Source organism: Protobothrops mucrosquamatus, unplaced genomic scaffold, assembly GCF_001527695.2.
Source record: "Protobothrops mucrosquamatus isolate PMUCROS unplaced genomic scaffold, P.Mucros_1.0 scaffold857, whole genome shotgun sequence".
In the NCBI taxonomy this organism is placed as follows: Eukaryota; Metazoa; Chordata; class Lepidosauria; order Squamata; family Viperidae; genus Protobothrops; species Protobothrops mucrosquamatus.
The window spans coordinates 259,405-270,690 of NW_015387112.1; the positions used below are offsets into that span (position 1 = coordinate 259,405).

The 11,286-nt window shown below is 38.3% G+C and overlaps 1 protein-coding gene across 5 annotated transcripts in view; it reads left to right on the forward strand.

The window, feature by feature from the left end:
* OLFM2 (olfactomedin 2) overlaps nucleotides 1-11,286 on the forward strand; it is a 154,773-nt gene that overhangs the window by 26,545 nt on the left and 116,942 nt on the right. The window contains exon 2 of one of the 5 annotated variants that reach the window (XM_015819074.1): nucleotides 1,327-1,346. The exons of the other annotated variants lie outside the window; for them this stretch is intronic. Coding sequence (XP_015674560.1) covers nucleotides 1,327-1,346 — 20 coding nt within the window. The remainder of the gene's footprint in view (nucleotides 1-1,326; nucleotides 1,347-11,286) is intronic. 5 annotated transcript variants of the gene reach the window in all.

Here is an 11,286-nt window from a genome sequence, read left to right on the forward strand (position 1 = left end):
CTGGAATTGGGTATGTCTAGTTTAATGAAGAGAAGGACGAGGGGGGACATGATAGCAGTGTTCCAATATCTCAGGGGCTGCCACAAAGAAGAGGGAGTCAAGCTATTTTCCAAGGCGCCTGAAGGCAGGACAAGAAGCAACGGATGGAAACTAATCAAGGAGAGAAGCAACCTAGAACTAAGGAGAAACTTCCTGACAGAACAATTAACCAGTGGAACAACTTGCCTCCAGAAGCAGTGAATGCTCCAACACTGGAAGTTTTTAAGAAGAGACTGGACAGCCATTTGTCTGAAATGGTATAGGGTTTCCTCCTGAGCAGGGAGTTGGACTAGATGACCTCCAAGGTCCCTTTCATCATCATCATTATCATTATCATCATCATCATCATTATTATTATTATCTTTTGTTTTAACAAGGGTACTCACTCTTCACACATAGGCCTGTTTTTCTATGTAGTATGCAAAGACTAGGAATGGAGAAAGAAAAATATCCTTGCATCAATCAGTATATCTAAGACTGAATAATAGATTCAGATTATCAGATTTGATTATCAAAATCTATTCATAAAATCGGGCTGATTTATTTCAGTATTTTAACCTGATTTATTTCAGTATTTTAACCTGAAGCACGGAATGAGACCAATTTGATTTTCTGAACTGATTTGAAACAAGGGCTTTTGTGCCCTTCTGAATTGTTAAATTAATTTGCCTATCCAATTCCTAATCAGTTCAATTAAGAATGAATTTTTCCAGTATTTTCCAGAATACTGATTTGAACAAGCACTCTTTTTTTTTTTTACTCCAAAACAACCAGAGTGGGACATTTGTTCCAGAGTGGGACATTTGTTCCATTTCCTATATGCCCTTTATACCATTGTTATCCCCAACAGAGTTCCAGATGTGTTGGATTACATATAATTACCAACCAGGATAGCCTTTGGGGAAATATTAATTATAATAATTTTAGTCCAACGTATATCTCAACTGCATGAGTTTGAAAAAGATTGCTGTATATCCACGGACAGAATGAAGCAAAAGAAAAGTGTTTCTGTAATGTGATTATTTTTTTTAAAGTGGGGAAATTACCATTGAGGAGATATATTAGGCCTTCATAAGGAGGGTTGTTCGGCTTATTTGCTATCCAGCAAAATGGAATGTCAGTTGCTAATTTTCTTCTTTGAGGAAGCTGACAACAGCAATCTAAAACTCAGCAAAATAATGGGTTAGGGAATCTCAGCCCAGGTTCCAGAGGCTGTTATCTCTATAGTTCAATCCATTATCTGGATGAATATCAGTGTTATTTTTTATTTGTGTCCTTGCCCCTAAGACAGGAGTTGGTGGCTCCAAGTAATAAGTTGGTGATAAATGGAGCTCACAGTCTAAGGGGGAAAAAATGACAGGATAATTTTTTGTTGTTGTAACCACTCATTGAAACTGCCTCTCTTCCTTTTCCCCACATCCTCACTCAACAATTCAATATTTCAAAGGAACCCAAAGGATGTTTTCCCTGTTGCATGGAGACAAGAAAGTGTACAATCCAAAAAGCAGGTCTTTCGATCTTTCCTAAAGCTACAAGATAAAGCAGCCGTTATAGATATAGCTTGGGAATTGTATACATATTGTGTATACTAGAAATCTCAACTCAGCCCTCACACTCTTCTCCTGAGAGATTCAGCAGACTGGGAGCTTGCCAATTCAGGCAGTCTGTTTCTCCATAAACAGTCACAGCTTAGTGGGAGTTTCACTATTAAACATTGTCGGATACATTTGCTAAAAATGAATACAATAAAAGCAGTTGTGCATCAGATTATTTAGCATCTTAACAATAGCATCTATAGCAACAAAGCCAATCATTGTTTCTGTTTTTCCAAAGCCTAACTAAAGAGATCTTCTCCAGTGTTTTAAATATTCAAATGGAACAAACTTGAAAAACCTCCCTATCTATCAGTCTCTCATCCTGAGGTCCCATTTGTTAAGCATAGTTTGAATGGAGGCAGATGGTCCATAAGATCAGCCTCTCACAGCTAGTGCTTTCCAAATATATTAAAATGAAACTGTAAACATTCCCAGCAAGCATCACTCAAAACCAGACTAGTTAAGAAGTCTGGAAAGTTTGCTGCATTTGAAGGGCATCAAAACTGGTTCAGGAACATATCACCGAGGAAACAAAACTACTAATGAAATGAATGTTCTCTGAAAGTGTCAGTTTTGATAGCAAGCGGTATGGTAGTGAAGTAGGTGAGGAGGTAGTTTGGAAAGGGAAAATGTTGCTCAATGGCCTAATTAAAATTTGAGGTGAAACAACAGTTCCATAAATGAGGCTGAAGTTTGGAGATCCTTTCCTTTCCTGTCTATTCCTGTAGTTATTTGGGGAGCCAAGTACAGTATCTTTTCATTTCAGTGTAAGAGTTAAACTCTGGTGCATAGATATATAAAGACTCTTTATTTTTTGTTCTGCAACACAGTCTATTTTTGTGTTAAGGCTTCATTCTTGTCTGCAATAAAGTTTCTAATTTTGGTGAGTTCTGTCTGAGAATCTTCTGAATGAGAGATAGAATCAGGAGAGAAGTGATTCACTGGTGAGTCTGGTGTGAAGCCTGACTACCAAGGAAAACATTCATTCATTCATTCATTCATTCATTCATTCATTCATTCATTCATTCATTCATTCATTCATTCATTCATGCAAATACAATTACAAAATACCTGTTTCTTTTATGTTTTTAGTCCGCCCATCTCCCTCAAGATGTAAAGGCAATAGGTGAGATTGTCCCTTACCACCCCATTTATTTCCTCAAGATGCTTTGTTGTTGTTTGGGGCATGTGTAGATGATTTTAAAAAATGACCCATCATTTTTATTTTCTAAAAATTATTTGGGAGCCAAAATGGGATTCCATGACATCTTTGGAAATGAAAATCAAGTCAGCTTTTGCAGTATTTGAGCTTCCCATTCAATTTTTTGTTGTTGTTTACTGCAGAGGTCCCCAACCTTGGCAACTTTAAGACTTGTGGACTTCAACTCCCAGAATTCCTCAGCCAGCTTTGCTGGGAGTTGAAGTCCACAAGTCTTAAAGTTGCCAAGGTTGGACGCCCCTGGTTTACAGAATGTACCATTTGTCATATGATCAGATTGGGTTCTGCAATACCTCTGCCAAAAGACAATTAATTTAAAAAATATCCTGGCCATATAATTAGAATGATTCTACTTTGCACTGGCTGAGTCTCCACTAGAAATCTAGTGAAGTCCCTATCTTGGGTGCCATGTTCTGTTAAAAAAAAATTGGTGGTGATATAATGAATGAGAGAAGAGGATTTTGGCATATGAAAATCTTTGTATTGTCTTCTTTGTCTTCAGGAATTAAGGAGCTTCCACAGTGTGTGAGCAACATTTGTAATAACAAAGTAGAACAACATGTTTATGGTTGTTTTATTTCTTTTTTTGGGAGGTGGGAAGGGATAATTTTTGTTGATTTTTTTTACATGAAAGACAGAAACATAAAAGAATATACAATGAAGTTAAGAAAAAAGATGAATGAAAAAGTACAGAAAAGAAAAAAGGAAAAAATTAAAAAGCAGCTTCTGATCTTCTTTACAACAGTTATAAACAGACTTATTTTCTCTTCTTTCTCCCCTCTCCCCATACTGAACACTTGTTAATTAGCAAAAGCAAGAATACCCGCTTCATTTTTTAGCCTTCTTTAGCAAAAAGTCCACAAGGTGTGTTTTAGAGTACTTTTATTAAATATGACAAGTAAAAAGATAAAAACTAAAAGATATATACAAACTAGAAAAAGAAAAAGAAAAAAAAATAGAACTATCAAAATGAAAGTAAAAATGAAATAAACTAAAGGAAATATAAATATGGATATGAATGATTCCCCCCTTCATCACAAATATAAATATTGTTTTGTGGAAGAAAGACTGTGCATTTGTGGAGCATTAGCCGTTGAAGATACTAGACATATTATTTTTCACTGCAAACTCTACTCTGCAGAAGGTGCTGCTTATTTAATGTAGATTCTAATTTAAAAACTAAAAATTACTGGGCACCCAGGAGAAACTATCTCACTTTTTGCAGGAAATGAATCTGCATATCACTAGCAAGACTGCATTCTTTATTTGAAAAACCATTTTGAAGAGGACAGAATATTGAGATCAGATTGGAGGTTAACTGAGAGTGACAACTTACTATGATCATGTTCTATTGTTTTCTTTGTATTTACTTGTATATTTGTATTAGTTTTATATTTTTTTGATGAGGTCAGATGACTAAATCAATACAGTTTTTGTTTTAGTCTAGTCTAGTCCAGGGCTTTTCAACCAGTGGAACGGGTACCACCTGTGGTACATTGGCACCTGGCAGGTGGTACGCGACCATCCTAGAAAAATGGTAGTGGGGGAGGGGAATGAGCTGAACCGGTGGCAGCACCGCACAAGCCTGAGCGAGAGATGGCTGGAGCTGCAGGACTGTCAGGGCTCAACAGAAGCGCCAGGATCAGCGCTTCCTTGGGACTGTCAGGGCTCAGTGGAAGCACCAGGATCAGCACCAGGCTCCAGCTGAAGCTCAGCGCTGATCCTGGTGCTTCTGCTGAGCCCAGAAGAAGTGCGCCGATCAGCTGGAAAGCAGCACTGATCCTGGCGCTTCTGCTGAGCCCAGAAGAAGTGCGCCGATCAGCTGGAATGTTGCAGCATCTCCAGGGACTTATGATTTACATTCAGATGCTTGGCAACTGATTCATATTTATGACAGTCACAACAATGAAAACCTCGGATAGGAGGAAGAACGCCGCCAGGTGGGCAGGCAGGTGTCTTGCTCGGCTGTGCTTTGGGGGGCAGTTTTTTCAGTGCCATTGTAGCTTCAAACAGTCACAAAGCAAACTGTTGTAAGTTGAGGACTCCCTGTACTTTATCACTTTTTTCCTTTTGGGAGGGATCATCAAGTTTTTGGCACCTTGCTAGGTGACTGGTGGTACTCGGATATTGCCATATCCTAAAAATGGTACAATGGGTGAAAAGGTTGAAAAGCCCTGGATTAGTCATTTCACCACAAGCATAAACAAATTTAGTATTTTTACTAATCTTCTCCCAAAACACAATGACCTCTTCTCATATCTTACCTCTTTCCTATAAACAAATCTTTAAAGTCTTGTTCAGTCTTGATTAGTAGAAGTCCATAAAGTGATTACAATCTTACATGAAAGTCATTATTATTTACCCGTGATCAGACAAATCTAATTTGCATTATTTTCCTCGTAGGCAATCAATCTTTTGATAGATGTGTCTTTGGACAAAATTAACTTGGTATTGAACTAGTGATATCGAACGGTTGTTTTGGTTGCATTGCCTCGGTAATTCTCTGATTATCTGGCATCTTAAACTTATGGCTGATGGTGCGACTGCCACTTAAAGAAATACAAGCTGATTGGTCACCTTTTTTTATTATTGTCTCTCAACAAGGAGTCTTTTTTTTGAGGGGGGGGTAAACTGGGGCATATATTTAAACCTTAGAATGACAAGACACCTCTGAAGAGTCCTGTGAAATACAGGTAGTCCCCAACGTACAACTGGTTGCTTATCAAAGTTACGGCTGATTTGGAAAAGGGAACTTACAATCTGGATTTGAAGTTCCAATGTTCTGGTCCCCTTCATGATGATCATCTGACTGAACTTTGGGCACCGAGCAACACAGTTGCGTTTACGGCCATTTGCAACATACCAGTGTTTTGCAACAGTTTTGTCAAAAAACTGGCACTTCTGGTTTTTAGCAAAACAGTTCCCATAACGAACCACCATTGATTAATAGCACTTTTTGACCACCATATTCACTTAGCAATTTCCGCAAAATAGTATGTATAATATGAGTCAGTCATGTGATGACCATTACAATATACAGCCATAATGGGCAGACTCCATTATGGTTATATATCGAGAATTACGTGTATACCAATGAAGGCTTTGACAATTAGGGATGATAAGCTTCCAGGCAAATTGGCTGTATTGTAATTATTTGGTCTCTTGACATTTTGCAAGCAACTGTGGCTGGCATCTTCAGAGGTGAATGTGATCTGCTCTGTAGTGCACTTCTTGGCAGTTCATAGCCAATTCAATAGGAAATGACAGCTCGAGCTCTCAGGTTTGTAACCAAACTAATTTCTAACTGGATCACGATGTTGGAATTCTTGAAAACCAGTTTCTGATTGGTTCTTCAAGTGAATTTGCAATTGGTCAAATTTGTGTAAGTTCCAAAGCCTTCAAGAAAATTCTTTTTCTCTTCTTACTATTTTCTGTAACCAAATGGCTGTGCACTGATGAGGAATTTGAATGAGAGCTACATAGATGTTGAGTTATTTGCTCAAGACATCTGACAAAGAACTCTTGCATGTGTTCATATAGTTTACATAGCTCATCCACTTCCTGAAGGTTTTCTTCCTGGCAACTTCCAAACATCTGAAGATGGTTCTGAGCTTATTAGTCCCATAGCTCTGGGTAGAATCTTTCTGAAACTGGTCGCCACTTTGCACTCATCATACAGCAGTTTTTGTGGTTTCAGATCCATTTAAAGCATGTTTATCATGAAACCCTAATGTGATATATGATCTCAAAAGTAAGGCAGGGCAGACCTTGGTTTAATAAAGGCTGAACAAAACCCTCTCAAAACTGCTTCACCAAAGCAACACATCCTCTTGTTTCTAAGAAGTGACTGCATTCCTCACGTAGTATATCTTCTGAGTCCCCTGTTGATGATGGGGATGCTAATGAGCCTGATTAAACATTGTTTAAGAAAGAGGAAAAAGATGCTCAAAACAAGGATGTTGTTTTTGTAGTGATCCAATATCCAACTCTTATGGATCAGAGCAGACAGTCACAAGTGGGTTACAATTGATTGTTTTTTCCCCTTCATTCCTTTGTTCTTGTCTTCCTTTCCCAACAGCTTGCAGGGACTAAGCAGGATGTGAATCTTTCATACCTAAAAGAGAAGAAGATGATATTTTGCTTTTTAAACTTTGACTCTATCAGTGAATCATTTCCCAGCCAATCTCTAGTGTTCCAGTGAGGCAAGATGGTATATCAACTTTAGCGTAAGAGAGGTTTTTAAGATATATTTCAATATGGCTTCAAGATTGATTGGAAGCTGGAGAGTGCCTGGCTCCCCTTAACAGATGATTACACACTGGAAAGTCTCTGTTGATTATGCTGGACCTCATTGCCATTGCCCATAATAACTTTCTGGCATGGCTGGTTAGTGTGGGATTTGGAGGAACATTTTAATTTTGGCTTAGTGTGCTATTTTAAATCTCACTTTTGCAGTTCACGATTTACAATTGCATATGTTGCTCAAATACAAACAATTGTTGTTTATTCTATAAAGCATTAGACTTGCCTATCCTTGCCTTCCAGAAGGCCATTAGAACCTGGCTTTTCCCTCAGAGTGTCAAGTTCTGGCTGAAAAGCCCAACAAAGTAAAACACCAGAGACATAGAGATCTGTAATGTAAACTTTATTAGGCATAGCATACTGGTAAGATAGAAGGAAAGTTAGCTCTGGCAATATGGCGGGAAACAGATAATTAAAAAAGTAAAACTGTCCCTCCCTCTCTGACAGTTCAGGTCACATCGTCCAATTCATCTTCCAGCAATTGTTATGATAAGAAAACTTTGGTTCACCAAAACATCTCTTTGGCAGTCTCGGCTCTCACCCTGATAGGGAACACCTGTGGATCCTAAGCTCTTCTCTCTCCCTCGCAATTGTAGGCCAGCTAGAAGCAATATGGCAATCCTAATAATAATAAATCTTCATAGCTTGACACAGGATGGAAGATGTGCCCAGCATTTTTTGTTTGTTTTACTTGAGAAGTTAACATCATGGCACTGGTAATGTGCTAGAGTCTTAACCTTGCATTTTTCTGTCCATTAGCTGCCATGGGTAACAAACAAAATATAGGTGTCCATACATTTTTCAAATAGATAAATAGGTTGGTTAAATAAATGGATTGGTAAGTCTAGCTAGAGTTGAAGCATAATCTAGACCAGACAGAATTATGTATGGTCAGTTGAAAAGAAATAGAGATCTGCTTCCCTTGAACATTAAGGTCCACAATTCTCGCATTGTTCTGGATTCAGTTGTAAAATTAAATGTCCAGTGTTTGGAGATAGTCAGGGTGGTATTTGCATAGGTAATATTGGTGTGCCATCACTCCTTCTTCTAAAATCTTAGATTTAGTCATAATGACATCTGTTTTGACTGCATCTTATTTGGACAATGGATTGTAGACCTGTCTTTGAAAAATACCAAAAACCTTTAGTTTAGAATGCTGCTGCCAGTCAATGGAGTTACAGCTTGTTCTAGAACAGGGATCTCCAAGCCTGGCAACTTTAAGACTTGTGGACTTCAACTCCCAGAATTCTCCAGCCAGCATGGTTGGTGGAAGAATTCCAGGAGTTGGTCCACAAGTCTTAAGGTTCCAAGTTTGGAGACTCCTTCTAGTGAAAGTGAGACTGCTACATCACAAGTGTTCACTAGACATCAATCTGTCACCTGAAATGGTTCAAAGAGCTAGATTTAAAATGGCTAGGACTAAAATCTTTGAAAGTCCACATTCTTTCATAGAACCCTACTCTGAGTTTAACTTTTGAAGGGGAACTTCCCCCACCCCCCATGTTTCTTCATCTCTGGAAGCACAGAGAGAGTCTTCTCAATGGTTGCTCTGAAACTCTGGCTACCAAGAGGAGCAAAGACACCATACACAGGTTTTTAGTCCTTAAGCAGACTTGGAAATTGCTGAAATATGTTTCAGCAGGTGGTCGCTGTTTGTTTCTTGTTTGCATTGAAGGGAGTTTATAACTAATGGACTTTTATTTGATTATGCTCCAGTTTATTGGTTAGCATTTTATTTTATGGTGATTTGAAAAGTGGAAAGATGGGACAGAATGAGTAAATAATGTGCTGTTGCTCTCCTGTGACCATTCTCTAGTAACTGGTATTCATTGTTATAGTGCTTCTGGCTTGGGAGGGTTATGAGCCTTAAAACTATTCTGCTTCTTTTAAAATGTATTCTACACAAGTAGCCATCACTGCATCACATGCCAGCTAATAAATTAATGGCTAGTGAAGTATCTGGGCTCCTAGACTGAAAATTGCCCCTAAGATGATCTTGTATATTTAATGCTTCAATTGATATTTAAACCAGACTCTAATCATATGCATATGTGCCATGTACAAGTATAGTACACATACATACACTAATAGTGGTGGGGAGCAAAATGCTAACTTTTTCCAAAATCTGATTTCATAATATGATTAGCTTTGTGTATCAAAGATCTATATTTGCAAGCCTCTGGTAAATAAAAATAGTAGCAATTATATCAGGTCCAAACTTCTTTTGTGACTTTCCCTTTAGGGCTTCCTTTCTCAATTTTCAGTTGACTTCACTTGGAAGTATTTGGCATCTTTGTCTGAGGAAGAGGGAAATTGGGCATTAAGCTGAAAGAATTGGACTGATTTTCTCCTCCATTGTTAAACAAGGAAATGTTATGGAGGAAAACTGCCCTATTTTAAGGGAACATGGATTAAATAAACCCTGTAAGAGAAAAGAGAAAAGAAGAGTCTGGAAAATTGCCAGGCTTGTGATAGTGCTGCATCTATAAATACATCAAGGCAGAAAATCTCTATCTCAGATTGAACTACTATAGAATAAAATAGAATATTGAAATGGAATGGAATGCAATGCAACAGAATGGAACGGAACAGAACAGAACAGAACAGAACAGAGAACAGAACAGAACAGAACAGAACAGAACAGAACAGAACAGAACAGAATAGAATAGAATAGAATAGAATAGAATATTGGAATGGAATGGAATATTGGAATGTGGAATGGAATGGAAAGAAATGAAATGGAGTGGAATGGAATTTTGGAATGGAATGGAATGCATTGGTATGCATTGGTATACATTGGAATGGAATAGAATATTGGGAGAGAATGGAATAGAATAGAATATTGGAATGGAGTGGAATATTGGAATAGAATGGAATATTGGAATGGAATAGAAATATTGGAATGGAAAGAAATGGAATGGAGTGGAATTTTGGAATTTGAAATGGAATGGATTGGAATGGAATAGAACAGAATGGAATGGAATGGAATATTGGGATGGAACCTAACGGAATGGATCCATTGGAATGGATAGGAATGTATTTGAATGGAATGGAATATTGGAATGGAATAGACTATTGGAATGGAATGGAATATTGGAATATGGTGGAATGGAATGGAAATAAATGGAATGGAATGGAGTGGAATTTTGGAATTTTGAAATTTGAGAATTTTGGAATGGAATGGAAAGAAATGAAATGGAATTTTGGAATGGAAAAAATTGAATGGAATGGAATGCATTGGTATGCATTGGAATGGAATAGAATATTGGGATGGAGTGGAATAGAATGGAATATTGGAACAGAATGGAATGCATTGGAATGGAATGGAAAATTGGAATGGAATGAAATAGAATATTGGAATGGAGTGGAATTTTGGAATATGGTGGAATGGAAAGAAATGAAATGAAATGGAATTTTGGAATTTTGGAATTTTAGAATGGAATGGAAAGAAATTGAATGGAATGGAATGCATTGGTATGCATTGGAATGGAATAGAATACTGGGATGGAATGGAATGGAGTGGAATGGAATATTGGAATGAAATGGAAGATTGGAATGTGGTGGAATGGAAAGAAATGAAATGGAGTGGAATGGAATTTTGGAATGGAATGGAATGCATTGGTATGCATTGGAATTGAATAGAATATTGAGATGGAATGGAATGGAATGGAATATTGGAATGGAATAGAATATTGGAATGGAATGGAATGGAAAGAAATTGAATGGAATAGTGGAGTGGAGTGGACAGGGGTTATTCCTCTGTCCTTGTGCTTTTGGACCTCTCAGCGGCTTTTGATACCGTGGACCACGGTATCATGCTGCGGCGTCTCGGTGAGTTAGGAGTGGGAGGCACTGTTATGCAGTGGTTCTCCTCCTTCCTCACCGACCGTACGCAGTCTGTATTGGCAGGGGGACAGAGGTCGACTCCTAGGCCCTAACTTGTGGGGTGCCTCAGGGGTCGGTCCTCTCTCCCCTATTGTTCAATATTTATGTGAAGCCGCTGGGTGAGATCATTCGAGGCTTTGGGGTGGAGTTCCATCAGTACGCTGATGATACTCAGCTGTACATCTCCACCCCGGGTCACCCCAACGATGCCCTTGACGTGATGGCCCGTTGCCTGGAGGCCGTACG